Raw genomic sequence first — 21,577 nt, 5'->3', positions numbered from 1 at the left:
AAGAGATTGTCGCTAGTGGGCGGGGCTTTCCCCCTCTGATGACACTACAAAGAGAGAATGTCAATCACAGTGTTTCTGCAGACATTATAAACAATACAATTAATACATTTTTACCATTAGAAGCTGGTTATATTCACACACTGCTGACACACAACTGTGTTTAAACTGAGAATAAGCTCAACCCTGTTAGACCATGCTCCGGGGTGTATTTTTCCATCCTTAAAATCGCGAAAGTGGATTCGGACACACCCTTAATGCTTTTGCGCCATGCGCTTTAGACTTTGCGCCTAGATCATTAAAATAGAGCCCCATAAGTGTGTGATTTGGGACTCCTATTATTTTATTTAGGAGATTTTGTTTTCATATTTTAGTTATTTACTAAATAAAAACTTACGTTAAAGGGCACCTAGTTTACCCCTTTTTTATGATATTTTAATATTAATATTATGGTTGTTCTGAGTGTGCCAGTTTACATTCAGTTCAAAACACAATTCAGATTTGTTTACTATAATGTGTTCAAAAGAGTCATTTAGGGGGCGTCTCCACACACTCTCTTCCTTCTATGTCAATAAACCGCGGAGATTGTCGCAAATTTAATAACGTACAAAGTGGAACGCTTCAATAAATCCGACCTGCCTGTTTACATGATAGTGACATCTCCGATCGTGACATATCCGATTGATATCTGATTTATTTCCACATATGAAGGAGGCCTGAAACCGATCTCTGAATATCCGAATGCATGCGTTTAATTCGTGTTTACACGGTCATAGATCTGATCTGTGTCACATATGAGCAAAAAATCTGAATTGGGTCAGTGTAAACGGGGCCTTTGACTCATTATTGCTGAAAACAAGACCATATTTTTTGCTTATCTAGAAAATGCTTCTTGATTTAAGAATTTTTAGATGTTTAGACTAGAAACAAGACAAAGAAAATCATATTTTGCAGTGTATTAGTAGTGGAATCAGCAGAAATAAAAAAATAAATGAAAGCGCACCTCCTCCTGTGCTGTTTGTTGGCCTGGGGGTCGTCAGCGGTTTGACCTCTCCTGTCCAAACAAAACACAGTAGAGGACGCTTAAAGACGAACACAGGCTGTTTCATCATCTCTGACAGACAGACAGACTCAAACGCCTGCCACGCTTTGAGGATTTATCAGTATTTATTTATTCTCAGCCTTTCTTTTATCAGTTCCTGCCCTGCGGTGCCATTCTCGTCTGGCTGATGCCCAGAGGCGAAAATCAGCTCCTTAACTGCCAGACAATGAGAGAGAGAGTCAGTCTGGAAATATCCAAACACTTTTATCTGACGCCAAAGATTAGATATTCAACATAATGTCTAATCAAGGACTAAAGTAAGTCAGGGAATCCTCATTATAGCTATGCCTCCATCTTAAAATGCTAATTAGACTGACGCTGTAGAATAATTACATGTGATGCGACAAGATTCCTTTAATTTTTCTGTCTGCACCAAATGTGACGCATCAGGACAGAAGCATTTAACTATTATCCACTGCACTCACAACGAAACACTGAAGGCTTTTAATTTAATTAACGCATATTAAAGCTCTTTAACATTATTATTAGGCTACTGATTAGACGACTGATGTTCATCTTCAAACCGTCTGCAAGTTATTTAATTTTCAAGATCTGAGCTGAACTATCTGCTGCCGCTTTCAGTAGTAAGGCAATAAATGTCACAAGCGATGGTATTTAAAGCAACACTTGCAGCATTTAACACTGAATGAAGCCCATAATCAGTACCTGAGGGGATCAATTGTCATTGTAGCTTATGCTGTTGTTTTGCTGTGATGTTGCACTCATGTTTCATTTTAAAAGCGTCTGCTAGTTATTTTATTTTTAAGATCAGAGCTGAACTATCTGCTGCTGCTTTCAGTAGTATGGCAATACATGACACAAATGACAGTATTCAAAGTCACATTGGGAGCATTTAACACTGAATAAAGCCCATAATCAGTACCTGAGGGGATCATTGTCATTGTAGTTTATGCTGTTGTTTTATTGCGATGTTTCGGAAATTGAAATTTCATGTGCTGCTGCTGCAGATGGTTAGGCCAAAATTCTATGCATGACTTTATGGTGTCGTGGCTTTGCAATCAAAAATGTGATTATAATGGAAGTCAATGGGGCAAAAACAGCCCTGAACATAACGAAAGGGTAGTCAATTTGAACAGCACTCAAGGGTTAATGTTAGGGAATCAAATATACACTGTAAAAGTACCCGGGTTCCACACAATTAATTCAAGTTGTCTCAACATAAAAATCGATTAAGTTCACTTTTAAGTGGATTGCACATAAAACAATTAAGTTGCCCCCCCCTTAACAAAACAACAACATAAGACTTGTTGTTCATTCATTCATTCTCCTTCAGCTTAGTCCTTTCCCAGCAGGAACACAACATCATAAGACGCTAATATTAGGTTAGATTTAGGTCATGACGTCAGGTGACCAAAATTCGATGTCTAGCCAGCGTCTGAGCACAACATTATTTTGACATCCAATAACGACATCAAACTACGTTGATATTTGGGTGATTTTAGATTGTGTTGGAAAGTGACCAAAATCCAACGTCTGATAGATGTCATAGTGGTAACGTCTATACAACGTCATGGTGCAACATGATTAGACGTTGATATTTGGTTGATTTTAGGTTGGATGTTGGACATTGACGTCAGCCTGATGTTGGGTTCTGATGTCAATTTTCATTTCCAAACAGAATCCAACGTCCTCTTGGGGTACAACATCAATATAACATCATGTTGACGTCCTGTGTCTGCAGGGTTATTTATCAGGGGTCCTGATAAACAGTACTCAGGTAGGCTGTGGCGTTGACACAATGCTCAATTGTTACTAATTGGCCCAAAGTGTGCCAAGAAAATATTCATAACAACATTACACCACAACCGTTGATACAAGGCAGGATGGATCCATGCTTTCATGTTGTTCATGGCAAATTCTGACCCTACTATTCGAATATGGCAGCAGAAATCAAGACTCATCAGACCAGGCAATGTTTCTCCAATCTTCTATTGTCCAATTATTGCCCGTGTTGTGTGTTCAGAGATGCTCTTCTGCAGACCTCGGTTGTAACGAGTGCTTATTTGAGTTACTGTTAACTTTCTATCAGCTGGAACCAGTCTGGCCATTCTCCTCTGACCTCTGGCATCAGCAAGGCATTTGCGCCCACAGAACTGCCGCTCACTGGATATTTCCTCTTTGTCAGACCATTCTCTGTAAACCCTAGAGATGGTTGTGTGTGAAAATCCCAGTAGATCAGCAGTTTCTAACATACTCAGACCAGCCCGTCTGACACCAACAACCATGCCACGTTCAGTCACTTAAATCCCATTTCTTCCTCGTTCTAATGCTCGGTTTGAACTGCAGCAGATCGTCTTGTCCATGTCTACATGTCTAAATGCATTGAGTTGCTGCCATGTGATTGGATGATTAGAAATTTGCCTTCACAAGCAGATGGACAGGTGTACCTAATAAAGTGGCCAGTGAGTGTATGTTTTTACTTATTTATTTAATAATCTACATGTAAAGAATGTGAAACTCAAACAGTTGTAATCTCAGTCCTACTGTGTAATTTTCCCAGTTATTAAGTTGCTATTTCCCAGTTATTACTAATTAGCATGTAGCCAGTACTTGTTTTTCTCAATTTACTAGCATAATTTAGCATGTCATACTCCTAGAGTACTTGTCTGATTTTCTCTTAAGATATTTTATAAGAAAACGGGAAACCTGTAACCATTGACTTCTACAGTATTTGTTTTTCCTTCTATAGAAGTCAATGGTTACAGGTTTCCAGCTTTCTTCAAATTATCTTCTTTTTAGTTCAACACAAGAAACTCTCACATTTTTAGCCACTAGAACCACTAGATTTTCATTTTTTGGGTGAACAACCCCTTTCCTCAAAAGGAGGAGTAACAAAGGATGCTTATTTCAGTTTGAGTCCACTAGAGGGTGCAAATACTCTCAACATGTCGATTCAGACTGATTGTTGTGGGACAGACAACACACACACGCACGCACGCACGCACGCACGCACGCACGCACACACGCACACAAACACACACACGCACACACACACACACACACACACACACACACACACATACACACACTTCCTCAAAGTGCATTAACACTCTCAGAGTCAAGGTCATGAATGAGTGTGAACGCAGAAATCAAACACACACACACACACCTGCGGCGGGGCTCGTTCTCGCTGCCTCCTGAAGGGGAACGTCTGTGAGCTTTGGGGAATTTGGGAGATTTGTTCCGCTCACTGGCCGAGTTGTACAGACCACTGAGGAAAAACAAAGACGGGACAGATCACAGAGCGCCAGAACACACACACACACACACACACACACACAAATGAACATGAATGAATGTGAACACAGATATACAGTTATTGTGTACAGGCGCGTAGCAACCGGGGGGGGACGGGGGGATACGTCCCCCTCACTTTTAGAGACAGACCATTTAGAAACAGGTGATTAATAATAATATGAACATATGATCTCATACAGCCGTCTCCCCCACTTTTAAAATGTCCGCTACGCGCCTGATTGTGTACAACCACAGACCAGGAAAAGTTGGGACAGTATGAAAAACGCTAATAAAATAAAGGAAAGTAGTGATTTCCAAATTTACTTTGACTTGTATTTCATTGCAGACAATTGTAACACAAAATATGTCACGTTGTGTCAGGTCAACTTCATTTCATGTGTAAATATACATCCCTTTCTGTCATTCAGACCTGCAACAGCAGTTTAATGCTAGTAATCAGGTAAACTGCTGAAATAATGATGTGATGTGAATCAGGTGATGTCAACAGGTGATTGTAATTATGATTTAGTACAACAGCAGCATCCAAGAAAGGTCTAGTGCTTTAGGAGCAAAGATGGGCCGAGGATCGCCAGTTCCCATGATCTCCGATCCCTCAGGTGGCGCTGCATCAAAAATTCTCATTCATCTATAAGCCATATCACCACATGGGCTCAGGACTACAGCTCAAGTACCACAATACAGAGTTATATCCACAAATGCCAGCGAAAACTGTACTGTGCCAAAAGGAAGCCCTATGTTAACAGTGTCCAGAAGCGATGTCACCTTCTCTGGGCTCGGAGGCATCTGGGATGGACCATCACACAGTGACGACGTGTACTGTAATCAGGTTTTAAGGAGAAATTGATCATTCGGACTGTTTCCAGCAACAAGTCCAAAAGCCAGGGTCTGTCATGGTATGGGGTTGTGTCAGCGCCCTTGGCAAATATAACCGGCACTTCTGTGATGCACCATTAATGCTGATAAGCACATCGTGATTTTGGAGCTCAATATGCTGCCTTCTTTTCCAGGGACGACCATATTTATTTCAACAAGACAATGCAAACCCTGCTGAAAAATCCAGCTTAAACCAGCCTAGGCTAGTTGGCTGGTTTTAGCTGGTTGACCAGCCTGGTTTTACAGGAGTTTTGGCCATTTTCAGGCCGGTTTCCAGCCATTTCCAGCCTGGTTTTAGCTGGACAGGCTGGAAAATGACCAGCTAAATCCAGCTAAAACCAGCTTGACCAGCCTGGTTTAAGCTGGACATAGCTGGTTTTGGCCTGGCTCCCAGCCTGGCTAGGCTGGTCAAGCTGGATTTAGCTGGTCATTTTCCAGCCTGACCAGCTAAGACCAGGTTCAACCAGCTAAAACCACCCAACCGGCCTAGGCTGGTTTAAGCTGTTTTTTTCAGTAGGGAAACCACATTCTGCACACATTACAAAGTCCTGGCTATGCAGAAAGAGGATGCAGGTACTTGACTGGCCTGCCTGCAGTCCCGACCTGTCTCCAATAGAGAATGTGTGAATGTAGAAAATCTCAAATGCTTTGGGGATGTATATGTAAACACAGATATACAGTTGATATATAATACTGTACATGTATGTCATTGACTGAGGGCAGAATCTCTGAATACTGTACCTCTGCGGAGCGTCCTCTTCCCATGGTGCACTGGACTTGTCCTGCTGGACTGAAGCGCTTTCTGCCTTTACTCTGGGACTAAACACAATCACACACAATGTTTACTGACGTCTAACTTGTGCTGTGAAAGGGCTACGTCTTACAGCTTTAATATCGTTTAAGATCTCAATCATTTCAGCAGAACACCAGTGAGATGTTGATGAAGATAGTATTAGTAAAATCATTGCAAAAACTGGTTTAAGAACATCAGACAAACAATACAATCACTGTCAATCATAATGGCAAAATCACAAAGCTTGAAATACCCAATGTTGCATTCAATCTTAAAGAGCCCCTATATTGGGTTTTTGAAAATGACCTTCCATGCAGCGTGGAACACAGCACTGAGTGAATGAAAGCATCCATCTGAGGTTTCAAACTAAAAGTGCACCGTGATTAAAGGGGTGGTCCACTACGATATCATATTTTATACTTTAGTTGATGTGTAATGTAGCTGTGTAAACATAAACAACATCTCTGAGTGTAAGACGCTCAAAGGTCAATGCAAAGGGAGACATTGTCTTTTACAGAGTTAGCTTAGCAAAGCTACAAAAAACTACAAAAAATACATCCGGGTCAATGAGATCACAAGGGCTTCCGGTTACATGCATTCACCAGGCGCATACACCCCATGCAGGGAAGAGACGTGGCTAGAGGTGCTGTAATGTTATAGCAGAGAAAGCTAAAATGGCGTCCAAACGCTGCTATTTCCACAGACCCTACTGAAAAAAACGGCTTAAACCAGCCTAGGCTGGTTGGTTGGTTTTAGCTGGTCGACCAGCCTGGTTTTAGAGGGGTTTTGGCCATTTCCAGGCTGGTTTCCAGCCATTTCCAGCCTGGTCTTAGCTGGTCAGGCTGGACAATTACCAGCTAAAACCAGCTTGACCAGTCTAGCCAGCCTGGGAGCCCAGCCAAAACCAGCCATGTCCAGCTTAAACCAGGCTGGTCAAGCTGATTTTAGCTGGATTTAGCTGGTCATTTTCCAGCCTGACCAGCTAAGACCCGGCTGGAAATGGCTAGAAACCAGCCAGAAAATGGCCAAAACCCCTCTAAAACCAGGCTGGTCAACCAGCTAAAACCAGCCAACCAGCCAAGGCTGGTTTAAACTGGATTTTTCAGCAGGGGAGCTTCTTCTGTTTCTGTATTTGGGCTTTCAAAGGACACGACACAAAGAGAGAAGCTCTCACAGTTTAATTTTAATCAAGTTCCAGAGACTTATAAAAAATATATATATATAGCAAGCATTTGACAAAGGATGTAAACAAGGATGTAAACAATAGAAAATGCTGTTTAGCACCGCTAACAATTTATCTGCAAATTCTTGTTTATCCGTCAAACAGCTGTAAACACCCACAATCTCTTGCGATCCTCTGCCATTTGCCATTGATAAGGCCACCATCAGCTGTTCCTAACACTCACAGCCAGGTCAATTTTCAATATAGTTCAACTTTTGCCACTGTGTGGATTAATACTGAATCTGTGTTATTGTTATTACTTGGGGTTAGGGTTACGAGTAGAGTAATATGCTGGTGTTTAACTGCATTGTTTCATTGCATTCCTGCATTGAGCTGTCACAAACTCTCTGCTACTTCACAACAATGGTGGGCGTTTCTCCCTGTCTCACGCTGAACGCAGTCGACCAATAACAACTGACTGAGTCATCGGACCAACCAGCACAGATTAGCTTCGCGCTAAGGAGGGGTTTGGGGACAAATGAATCGCTGAAGGAATCATATGGAAGTCGGATATTTAGGGTAAAATAAATGCATATTGGGTGACGCAGTGGGTTTATGAGTGCTGTCGCCTCACAGCAAGAAGGTCGCTGGTTCGAGCCTCGGCTGGATCAGTTGGCGTTTCATTGTGGAGTTTGCATGTTCTCCCTGCGTTCATGTGGGTTTCCTCCGGGTGCTCCGGTTTCCCCCCCAGTCCAAAGACATGCGCTACAGGTGAATTGGGTAGTGTATGTGTGTGAATCCAGGAGTGTGTGGATGTTTTCCAGGGATGGGTTGCGGCTGGAAAGGCATCCGCTGCGTAAAACATGTGCTGGATAAGTTGGCGGTTCATTCCGCTGTGGCGACCCCAGATTAAGAAAGGGGCTAAGCCGAAAAGAAAATGAATGAATTACCCTGCACGCATATCAGTCTGTTGTTGGAGACCCCCAAAACCAAATTATGACCTTTTATAATGCATAATAGGGGCTCTTTAATACTTACCAATCTTGATATGAACTGGCCTTAAAGGGATAGTTCACTCAAAAATGAAAATTTGCTATTAACCCCCCCTCAAGTGTTTCAAAACTTTATGAATTTGTTTCTTCTGTTGAACACTGACTTCCACAGCAGGAAAAACAAATACAGAACTCAATGGTTGCAGGTTTCCAACATTCTTCAAAATATCTTCTTTTTGTGTTCAACAGAAGAAAGAAACTGAACAAGTAAAGGGCAAGTTTATCATTTTCGGTTAAACTGTCCCTTTAAATGTGACTACAGTGTAATAAACATGTCCTTTGGGTGCCTATAATCATATAACACTCAGCGTAGGGTTAAATACCTCTTGACTGGTGTCAGTGCAGAGGTTTTGGACGGGCCTTCGCTCGTGTTCTCCATCTTTGTGACCGCTTGACCTCCATTGTTTCGTCCTGAAACACACATTTCCGAAACATGAGTGCTATTGTCTCCGTCCAGAAAACACACACATTCTTTTTTAAATTATTACCCAAATGACGTTTAACAGATTCAGGAATTTTTCACTGTATTTCCTCGATTTGTTCTTCTGGAGAAAGTCTTATTTGTTTTATTTCGGCTAGAATAAAAGCAGCTCTAAATTGTTTTAAACCCACGTTAAGGTCAATATTATTAGCCCCCCCTAAGCAATATTTGTTTTGGATTGTCTACAGAACAAACCACTGTTCACAATGACATGCCTATTGCCTAATTACCCTAACTTTACCCTAATTAACCAGGTAAAGCCTTTAAATGTCACTTTAAGCTGAATACTAGAGAAACATTAAGTACATTTCTGGAGTGATTCTGGAGTCAGGTCTGAGTTTCAGTAGTCATACTATCATCTCAAAAACATTGCAAGAATTAGATGCTTTGTTTCCAGTGAAGATTTAGAGAAACTTGTTCATGCTTTTATCAGCAGCAGGGTGGATTACTGTAACGGCCTCCTCACTGGCCTTCCCAAAAAGACAGTCAGACAGTTGCAGCTCATCCAGAACGCTGCGGCCAGAATTCTGACCAGAACCAGGAAATCAGAGCACATCACACCTGTCCTCAGGTCTTTACACTGGCTCCCAGTTACATTCAGATTTTAAAGTATAACTACTGCTCTATAAATCACTAAATGGCCTAGGACCTCAATACATTGCCTGCAATACAATGCTCACTGAATACAAACCTAAACCCGAAGGAAACCCATGCCAACACAGGGAGAACATGCAAACCCCACACAGAAACCCTAACTGGCCTAGCCGGGACTTGAACCAGCGACTTTCTTGCTGTGAGGCGACAGTGCTAACCCCTGAGCCATCGTGTCGCCAACTGTAGTCTTCATGGTACACATAATTAAACACAATTTCGCACACATTTCTGAAATATTAGTGCTATTGTCAGAGCGGCTCCTTATCAGAGCTGCGAGTCCATCTGTATCCTCCACTCTAGCCCTTCCTCTGCTCATTCGGTCTGAAGGCCAGCATTAGTTTGTGTGTGTGTGTGTGTGTGTGTGAGTGTGTGTGTGTGCCACACTGAACAATAGGTTCAGGTATGACTTCAGAGATCAGACACATACACACACACACACGCACACACACACACACACACACACACACACACACACACACACACACACACACACACACACACACACGCACACACACAAGAACACACATACGCACACACAACACAAAAGCTTATGCACAAACAAATGCATACACAAACACACACACATAATAACACACGCACACACATACAAATACACAAACACACCCATATACACATAAGCACATATTCACACACACAAACCCATACGCAAACATACGCATGAACACACACACACACGCACGCACGCATACACACACACAAACACACACACACACACACACGCACGCACGCACACACACACACACACACACACACACACACACACACACACACACACACACTCACACACTCACACACTCACACACTCACACACACACACTCCTCTCACTGGATCTGTCCAGTGTTTATCTCCATCAGATGCCTGAGGAGCGCTGGAGTGAGTGCGCTACACAAAGACACACACCTGAGCTACACGACATCTGATACTCCTGCTTTACTTTACTAAACGCTGTACAGGAGGAACTCTGTAGACCATATCAGACCAGAACATAAAGACTCTGACTCTCATTCACAGATAACTTCCTATATTTTTCATATCTATAGACAAATTTGAACTCGCAGAAATGTTCTCAATACGTGATTCCCAATACGTGTGCACACTACTACTTGTTCTTGTTTAGACTTAGCATATACACTCACCGGCCACTTTATTAGGTACACCTTACTAGTACCGGGTTGGACCCCCTTTTGCCTTCAGAACTGCCTTAATCCTTCATGGCATGGACTCAACAAGCTACCGGAAATATTCCTCAGAGATTTTGCTCCATATTGACATGATAGCATCACGCAGTTGCTGCAGATTCATCGACTGCACATCCATGATGCCAATCTCCCGTTCCACCACATCCCAAAGGTGCTCTATTGGATTGAGTTCTGGTGACTGTGGAGGCCATTTGAGTGTTTTGTGTAGCAGCGAGGTTGTTGCTAATGTGTTTGATACAATTTCTAAGTATATTCGCTGGTAATGTCTGTAAATAAATATTTATTTTGCCATATTTAATTATTCGTTTATTATTTATGTACAGTAATTGAGATATAAAATGAGAAACTAAAATATAATCAACAAAGAAAATATAAATGAAAACGTAAATGAAAAACTTTACTGACAGTCTTAGTCCTATCACTTTAAAATAACAAACACTGTACAGCTCTCTTTATTTAGGCTAAAACACTGCTTTATTTATTTATTTGTTTATTTATTTATTTATTTAGGGCTACTTATTTGTACGTATGTTTGTACTTTTAGTCATTTTAGTCGTCTTTTTCTTTAGTTCTACTTTCCAAAATGAATCCTCATTTCATTTAACAGTTTTACAATGACAATAAAGCTTGTTAACACGTTTTTAATGATTAATTAGTGAATTATAATGCTTTGTTTCATTGTTTCTTCATCTCTCAGGACCTGAAGTGGGACACTCACATTGACTCCATTGTCAAAAAAGCTCAACAGAGGCTGTACTTCGTCAGCTGAGGAAGTTTAACCTCCCAAAGAGCTGCTGAAACAGTTCTACACCTCCATCATTGAATCAGTCATCTGCACATCAATAACTGTCTGGTTTAGCTCAGCTACTAAATACGACCTCCAAAGACTACGTCGAATAGATCGGACTGCTGAGCGAATCACTGGTACAACCCTTCCTACTCCCCAAGAACTGTACTTATCCCGAGCGAGCAGAAGGGCTGCCAAAATCACTCTGGACCCCTCACACCCAGCACACTGCCTCTTTGAACTTTTACCTTCTGGTCGACGCTACAGAGCACTGCGCACCAGAACAGCCCGACACAGAAACAGTTTCTTCCCTCAGGCAATCCATCTCATGAACCCTTGATGATAATACTTGTGGAACCAACATCACTACTGTACATTTATACACATATACACTTATTTAACAACACACTTTACATGCCAATTTGCACATAACAGCTGCACATATAACGTTGTATATAGTAATAAATACGTACATACACTTGTCAATCTGTATATTTGCACTCACTACTTATATTTATTATCTGTTTTTTGTCCTTTCTCTGTTATCCTGTTGCACTGTAGAAGCTCTGTCACGAAAACAAATTCCTCGTATGTGTGAACATACCTGGCAATAAAGCTCTTTCTGATTCTGATTCATTTACAAGTTGCAGGGTATTCACAGCTACTGTATATTTCTGTCCATTTGCATCCCGTCCCTTTGTGCCCCATAGTCGCAAACTGCGGTCATACTTATAAACAAGTTCTTCCTCCTTTAGTGCGGCAGCGGTATGAGTCATGGCGGTAATGCTCCTTTTAAAGTGTCACCCACTGTATTTGCTATTTGATTCTGTGTGGTATGTTAATTAGTTGCTAAGGGTGGTTGCTTTAGGTTACTTTACAAGGTTTCTGGGTAGTTGCTAACGTGTTTTGTAATTGCTATTTTGCTCTGTGTGATTGATTTGATGTAAAATGTGAAGTTGGTACTTTGTGGTTGCAAGGTAGTAGCTAGGGTGCTCTTTTGAACTTGCTAGGTAGTTGCTAGGGTGTTCTTTTAAGGTTACTAGGTAGTTTCTAGTGTGTTCTGTGTGTTAGGGTATCTGGGTGGTCAGTATATAGTTTCTGGTGTGTTCTTGCTGTAATCTTTATAGCTGTTAGACTGTTCTGTAACCGCACGCTGCTCTACATGACGCTGGACGGCTGTAACACGAGTAACTCCTCTGTGAAGTGTGTGTGTGTGTGTGTGTTTCACCTGCAGGCTGTGTGCTTCTCTTCGGGTAGGTCTTGCTGCGGGTCCGGATCACCTGCAGATCTGCTCTGGGTAGAGTTTCAGTCGACTCTCGTCCAATCTGCATCGCAGTTTTACCACTACGAACAGACAACAAGATTCAACTCTCCAGCATCACTATTCAGATGTGTAATTAATTGAATCACTGGTATCAAGTGGTTGCTTAAAAGTCCCGTGAAATTGAAATACAGTGTTTTAGATGTTAGTATCAGTATGTTAGTCTTAAGGATATCTATAAGCTAGTGCGCTTCAAAACATGGACAAAATTCATGTCTAGAAGATATAAACATCTAAAGCTTGCAGTTCGTCACTTCCGCCTAAATTGATTACAGATTTTTTTTTACAAATCTTCTGACCAATCAAATGCTCTCTAGTATCTGACATGCCCCGCCCGCTTCTTATTTGCTTTTCATTTGATGCGCTCAACTCACTCTCACTGGCAGAGCTGTGATGAAACAAAACACCATTGGCTGTTTTAAAAAAGGGGGAGGAGCTACTCTATGCCCCACCCTCTCTTCACGTTCCAGTTGAGATTATGTCAAACATCGAATAAAAAATGCACATTTCAAAGCACTTCACAGGAGCTTTAAGAGTTGTATACGCTTAATATTTCTTGTTACTTGTTATCCTTTGAGCTGATATTGTAAGGTTCATATTGTGATGGATGTGATGCTGTAATTTGGGTAAATGATATGTTTATTTAATGACTCACTGTGAGAATAAAGCACATGACAGGAACATGAGTCACTGCTGTTATCCAGACATCCGAGCTCTGTATTTCTGTCTGTGACTAATATCTGTCTGCTTATTTCATCATAAATCATGTCTCGAGTCTTTATATCACTACAGATTTATGATGAGACTCCTATTTTAAAAGTATCCTGCATTATAATACATTGATATGATGATCATAACACATTATTATTATTGGTAACACTTTATTTTGATGGTCCATTTGAGTATTAGTAGACTGTCTGCTTAATATCTGCTGATACCGCCCCTTCAACAGACATTTAACTGACTAGAAGAAACTAGGACATGTCAACTTACACTAACCCCAACCCCAACCCCAACAGTCTACTTATAATCTAATGAGAATTAGATGGCATGTAGATGCAATGTCACTTAAATTCAACAAACGACCATCAAAATAAAGTGTGACCTTATTATCAATGTTTTCCCTTTTGTGTTCTCTCTCAATAACTCATTTCTTTTTAATATGACGCATGTGTACTCCACTAACCTGTAGCGATGCTTGGAGCCCAGAGAGCTGAATTTGGAGAGTTTTCTTGTTAGGGAATTAGACTCGTTCTCTGGCATTCTGGAATAACAACACATAAATAATGAATGATCAATAAAGCACATCTCCTACATTAAATGCAACTCAAAGTGTTAAGTGCTAATTGAGCAAACATTAAAAACAACATCGACATCAGGTAGTCAAATATAGATACAGATATCAGCAAATACTGAAAATAAAATAAGCCTAAGCAAATACTAAGAACAAAAATAGACAAATCTAAGCAGATAGATATATACATACATATATACAGTGACTTTATTTAACCAGCAAATGTTTTTTTGACTGGAAATGACACAGGCTTCTCCTAAACGATAATACGACGGGGCTTCATTGTGGAAAAAATATATTTCTCTGCTTTTATGTTTTATTTAAGTCAGAATTTGCTAGCGGTATGAATAGTCTTCATATACTGTTATATTTGCAAACAATTTTTAAAGAGGTACGACTTAGCAATGTTTAAAGCAGACTCTTTCACTTCATTTGGTAGACAATTCAACATTTTTGGAGCATATAGGGCCCTATCATACACCCTGCGCAATAAGGCGCAAGATGAGTATGGCGCGATTTGCTGCTATTTTCAGACCAGCGCAACAGTTATTTTCCTGTTTTGCGCCTTTGTTTAAAAAGTAAATCCATTTGCGTCACTTTGTGGACTCATGGGTCTATAAAGGAGGTGTGTTAAGGCGCATTATTGGTGTGTTGCTATTTTGAGGAACTGAAATAGACCGCGCCATTGACCAACTAAAAGCTGCTCTAAAGCGCGTTAGTTATGCATGTCCAAACACTTACACATTGCTGAGTACACCCAGGATGTACAGCAATACACAAATATCTTTACAGATGAAAACAGTTAAAGGATTAAAATGATCCAGAAATTATTATTTTCTACATAAATATAAAAACCACTGCCTACATGGCTTCTTCACCTCGGGGGCTTTTTCAGTTTATTTATGATAATTTACATCAGTATAATGTTATTAATATTAGCAGTGTTATTTATTATATGCATATTTATATTTGTTTGAATAAAAACAAGTGTAGATTTGTCCACCTGTGGGATTTTGGAGACGTCTGCATCACCATAAGGGGCATAGAAACAGGACGTGTGTTTGGATATAACTCAGTGTTTTGACCACACTTCATTATTATTGTTCATTTATTCCTTTGCTGGAAATAAAACTGAATTTAGAAATAAACGAATCTTTGCGCTTAAACTAAATTAAATATGTCGGCTAATGGATGTGTTCAGTGGAGTGAGTTTCCACCGTTTCCTTACTCCACCAAAGTAAAGGAGTAAAGAGTAAAAGTAAAGTAAAGAGAAAGTAAAGAGGCTGAATGGAGGAGGCTAGTTCTTTCTCCTCGCGCTGCAGATGCTCTGTTTAACTGTTTTCTCGCTAGCGAAGCGTTTAGTTTTTCCACTTACAAAGTCCGCCATGTAAATAGCAAATGCTCCATGGCGCGACCCAACTGACTCTTGAATGAGAGATGAGACTCTGATTGGTTTAATGCACGTTATGCTCAAAACACACCCAGAACTCATGAAGAGAATAAGCTCAACCCTGTTAGACCATGCGCCGGGGCGCAAACCATATTTTTCCATACTTAAAATAGTCCGAAAGGGGGATTTGAACATGTCCTTGATGGTTTTGCCCCATGCGCTTTCTCTACATCGTTAAAATAAAGCTCATAGTGGCCAAAAATCAAACATAATGTTAGATTAGGAATATATCTTGACTAGATCTTGATCTTAAATAGATATTATGATTATTTAAAAAAGCTATCATCATATAAATGAACATGGCAACATCAAATCATTCAGGATTTGATGATTTTGCTTCATTTTTCCTCCTCACCCGTCTCCATCCAAACATCTGTGGGCCAAATCTGTTGTTCACAGCCATAATTTTAACAGGATAAATTACAGAAGGAGCGTAAAGGAGAGCTTTCCTCTCATTATCATTCAAACGCTGCAAATGTGCGATGCTGAAATGAAAAGCTCAACATAATGAGAGATCAGAGCAGAACTGGCATTTCTTGCTCTTACATTAGCGGATAAAAGATTCCCAGAGCTTTGTGTTGAACATGATTTGGCTTGTTTTGAAAGTCTGGACGGTCCTGTTTCAGATCTGTACACGTCATATCAACAAAACCAACACTGTGATCAATAATACACTTTACAATACCCTTTCATTGGTAATGTTAGTTAAACACTCCCAAAACACTATTTTCACTTGGAAATTAGTAATAAAATAACCATTATTTTGAAATAAAATGCTTTAAGATATACAATCTACAGTATTTTCTTTGTAATACATACACACAGTACTTCAGTCATTCATTCATTTTCTTTACGGCTTAGTCCCTTTATTAATGTAGGGTCACCACAGCGGAATGAATCGCCAACTTATCCAGCATATGTTTTACACAGCGGATGCCCTTCCAGCTGCAACCACAATGAGTGTGAATGAGTGTGTATGGGTGTTTCCCAGTGATGAGTTGCAGCTGGTAGGGCATCCGCTGTGTAAAACATATGCTGGACAAGTTGGCGGTTCATTCCGCTGTGGCGATCCCAGATTGATAAAGGGACTAAGCCGAAAAGAAAATGAATGAATAAATAAACTAAATAAATGAATAAATAAGACAGATAAGCAAGCAAACAAACAAACAAATAAATATTAAAGAACAAACAAATAACTAAACAACTAAATAAATAAATAAATAAATAGACAAACAAAAAACAAACAAAAAAACAAATAAATAAATATTTAAGAACAAAAAATAAATAAACAACTAAATAAATAAATAAACAAACAAAAAACAAACAAACAAACAAACAAATAAATATTAAAGAACAAACAAATAACTAAACAACTAAATAAATAAATAAATAAATAGACAAACAAAAAACAAACAAACAAACAAATAAATATTAAAGAACAAACAAATAACTAAACAACTAAATAAATAAATAGACAAACAAAAAACAAACAAACAAACAAATAAATATTAAAGAACAAACAAATACCTAAACAACTAAATAAATAGACAAACAAAAAACAAACAAACAAACAAACAAACAAGTAAATAAATATTTAAGAACAAAAAAAAAATAAACAACTAAATAAATAAATAAGTAGACAAACAAAAAACAAACAATCAAACAAACAAATATTAAAGAACAAACAAATAACTAAACAACTAAATAAATAAATAGACAAATAAAAACAAACAAACAAATAGATAAATATTAAAGAACAAACAAATAACTAAACAACTGAATAAATAAATAAATAAATAAATAGACAAACAAAAAAGAAAAAACAAACAAACAAATATTAAAGAACAAACAAATAACTAAACAACTAAATAAATAAATAGACAAATAAAAAACAAACAAACAAATATTAATAAAAGGTATAATTAATAACTGAACAATTAAAAATAACTAAAAATAAACAAACAAACAAACAAATAAAAAAGAATAAAAATATAATATAATATAATATAATATAATATAATATAATATAATATAATATAATATAACATGATATAATATAATATAATATAATATAACATGATATAATATAATATAATATAATAAAATAAAATATAATAATATAATTTAATATAATATAATTTAATATAATATAATATAATATAATATAACATAACATAATATAATATAATATAATATAATATAATATAATATAATATAATATAATATAATATAATATAATATAATATAATATAACATAACATAATATAATATAATATAATATAATATAGATATAATATAATATAATATAATATAATATAATATAATATAATATAGATATAATATAATATAATATAATATAATATAATATAATATAATATAATATAATATAATATAGATATAATATAATATAGATATAATATAATATAATATAACATAATATAATATAATATAATATAATATAATATAATATAATATAATATAACATAACATAACATAACATAATATAATATAACATAACATAACATAACATAATATAATATAATATAACATAATATAATATAATATAATATAATATAGATATAGATATAATATAATATAATATAATATAATATAATATAACATAACATAACATAACATAACATAACATAACATAACATAACATAATATAATATAATATAATATAATATAATATAATATAATATAATATAATATAATATAATAATAGAAAATAAAATAATATAATATATTTATTGTGTTATATATTTTACATTATATTTATGTAAACTTATTATTTTTTCTTTCATTTTTGAAATGTGTCAAGTGTGTTGAAATGTGTTAATTTGAGGTTTTTATTAGTTTATTTGTTTATCTATCTAGTTATTTTTGATCTATTTAGTTATTGATTTATTATCTATTTGTTTGCTGGTTTGCTTATCTATCTAGTTATTTTGGTCTTTCCTTCTTTTATTATTTATTTATGTAGTTATATACACACACACACACGCACGCACGCACGTACACACACAGAAGTGTTTCCTGCCCTTGAGTTTCACACGCGGATTACAGTCAGAAATCTGCGGTGTGCAGTAAAGCTGTGGGTGATTATACACACAGACGAGTGAACGCTGAGGATTGAAATGCAGCCGCTGAACACTAGAGCCGCTGTAAAGCCTGCAGGAGAATCTGAAGGGCCCTTGAGTTCACAAAACAGCTCTGTGAGAACCGACAGCACAGGATAAAGCACTTTCTGAGCTAAAACCACAACTTTACACAGGATTACCCTGTTTTTAAAGTGCACATGAGGATTTTCAACCCAGTGCTATTTTAGCATCATAATCATACCACTGCAGTTTATTTGAACAGTTTAATGTTAATGACGTGTTTTCTTTAATATATTCATTCATTCATTTTCCTTCAGCTTAATCCATTATTTATCAGGGGTCACCACAGCGGAATGAACCACCAACTATTCCGGCAAATGTTTTACGCAGCAGATGCCCTTCCAGCTGCAACCCAGTACTGGGAAACACCCAAACACACTCATTCACACACACACACACACACACACACACGCACACACACACACACACACACACACACACACACACACACACACACACACACACACTCATACACTACAGCCAATTAGTTCATCATTTCCCCAATAGCGCATGTGTTTGGACTGTGGGGAAAACCGAAGCACCTGGAGGAAACCCACGCCAACACGGGGAGAACATGCAAACTCCACACAGAAATGCCAACTGAGCCAGCTGGGACTCAAACCAGTGACCTTCTTGCTATGAGGCCACAGTGCTAACCACTGAGCCACCGTGCTGCCCTTTTATATATACAGTTGAGGGCAAAATTGTAATATTTTGGTCTCCTCACATTTCTCAAGTGATATTTAACGGTTTTATGTTAATGAATACTTTATATTCAAATAATATATTATTTATTTAATAATATATCGTATAAATATTAATATGTAACAATAATATATCACATTTATATTCAATATTTATCATAATTAAAATATTAATTTAAAAAATAGTCTACATTAGTTCATTTAGTTGTAGTTTATTTTAATTTATGTTTCATATTAGAAATAAAATAAACCAAAAACAAACTAATCATTTAAATTAATTAATCAAATAAACTAAATAAAATTACCTGATATATATATATATATACATACATACAGTTAAAGTCAGAATTATTAGCCCCCCTATGAATTTCTTTTCCTTTTCAAATATTTCCCAAATGATGTTTAACAGAGCAAGGAAATTTTCACAGTATGTCTGATAATATTTTTTCTTCTGGAGAAAGTCTTATTTGTTTTATTTCGGCTAGAATGGTCAAAATTATTAGCCCCTTTAAGCTATATTTTTTGATAGTCTACAGAACAAACCATCATTACAAAATAACTTGCCTAATTACTCTAACCTGCCTAGTTAACCTAATTACCCTAGTTAAGCCTTTAAATGTCACTTCAAGCTGTATAGAAGTGTCTTGAAGAATATCTAGTCTAATATTATTTACTGTCATCATGACGAAGATAAAATAAATCAGTTATTAGAGATGAGTTATTAAAACTATTATGATTAGAAATGTGCTGAAAAAATCTGCTCTCCGTTAAACAGAAATTGGGGGAAAAAAAACAAGGAGGCAAATAATTCAGAGGGTTTAATAATTCTGACTTCAACTGTATATATATATATATATCTTTTTTTCCTGATCACATTCTCAGTGGTCAAAACTGTCGTTGTTATTAAAATGTTTAGTTAAAAGTGTCTTTACTATTTATTAATGAGTGTCATTAATATTCAATAACATTTTAATGACTAATTCAGCATGCACCACTGAAATGGAGTTCAAATAAAATATGAATGACGCTGTTATTAAACTCATGACATGTTTATAATCATGTTTATGACAGATTTAAGACAAGTTGTCTTGGTAACTGGTTGTGGTGTATTTGTTTATATCAAGTTGTCATAACAAGCAATGACAATATGCAATTGACACTTAATGACAGTTGTTATAAGCATGCATAAAATCTCATTCACATTCATGATGTGTGCTGTGTCATGATTATAAAGGCTTTATAAAGTCTTATGAACACCCCTTTAAGAAAAGTGTTACCATTAAATCTAATAATAAATAAACTGAATGCTATATTTCTGTTTAATTATTAAATTTATATTTAATAATATAAAATATATTTTATAGTTTATAATTTATAGATATATAATAGTTTTAATAACTCATTTCTAATAACTGATTTCTTTAAACTTTGTCATGATGACAAATAATATTTGACTAGATATTCTTCAAGATATTCAGCTTATAGTGACATTTAAAGGTTAACTAGGTTATTAAGGGGTAAAGTTAGGGTAATTAGGCAAGTCATTGTATAACAGGGGTTTCTACTGGAGACAATCCAAAACTAATATAGCTTAAGGGGGCTAATAATATTGACCTTAAAATGGGTTTTAAAAATGAAAAACTGCTTTTATTCTAGCCGAAATAAAACAAATCAGACTTTCTCCAGAAGATAAAATATTATAGGAAATACTGTGAGAAATTCCTGAATCTGTTCAACATCATTTAGGAAATATTTGACAAAGAAAGGCAGAGTGAATATGTATTCTTCAACTGCATGTGCACTGAAGAGCAGAAAAGCTGAGCTGATGCTGTACCTGAAGAAGGTGTGATGCTCCACGCAGCACTTCCACAGGTTCTTACAGGCCGTTTTACTGGCGGCATCAAAGAAGAAAGACGTCTCGTTACACTGGAGAAAAGAGAAATCTGTGTTTTAATGAGCATCAGCGCATGATTGATGTGCAGAGTTTCCCTGTGAAAAAAATAACACTGACTCAATCTAAAAGTGTAAATTGCAGAAGAGCTTTTTTGAGTTGATGCAACTTAAATTGAGTCAACTAATGAGTTAGTTCTCCGTAGTGTGTGTCAGAAGAAGAGGATTATTAAAAGTGACCTATTTAGCAAAAATCACTTTTAAAAGGGGTTGTGTGACAACGGTGTGTGAATATAATCCAACCCAGGCTCATTCTGAGAACGTAGTCCCGGGGACGTTTCTGGAGACCGCGAAAT

The 21,577-nt window shown here is 37.1% G+C and overlaps 1 protein-coding gene across 1 annotated transcript in view; it reads right to left on the bottom strand.

The window, feature by feature from the left end:
• The window catches only part of epb41l4a (erythrocyte membrane protein band 4.1 like 4A), a 91,537-nt gene that overhangs the window by 8,990 nt on the left and 60,970 nt on the right, over nt 1–21,577 (bottom strand). The window contains exons 10-16 of the mRNA XM_056466929.1: nt 21,166–21,257; nt 13,909–13,986; nt 12,630–12,745; nt 8,582–8,669; nt 5,993–6,070; nt 4,230–4,331; nt 1,001–1,051 (exon numbers count right to left, since the gene is read on the bottom strand). Of these exons, the coding sequence (XP_056322904.1) occupies nt 1,001–1,051; nt 4,230–4,331; nt 5,993–6,070; nt 8,582–8,669; nt 12,630–12,745; nt 13,909–13,986; nt 21,166–21,257 (605 nt within the window). The remainder of the gene's footprint in view (nt 1–1,000; nt 1,052–4,229; nt 4,332–5,992; nt 6,071–8,581; nt 8,670–12,629; nt 12,746–13,908; nt 13,987–21,165; nt 21,258–21,577) is intronic.

The sequence above is a fragment of the Danio aesculapii genome, chromosome 10 (genome assembly GCF_903798145.1).
Source record: "Danio aesculapii chromosome 10, fDanAes4.1, whole genome shotgun sequence".
Lineage (NCBI taxonomy): Eukaryota > Metazoa > Chordata > Actinopteri > Cypriniformes > Danionidae > Danio > Danio aesculapii.
Note: the sequence above shows the minus strand (reverse complement) of the source record. Positions and strands in the feature narration are given on the sequence as shown.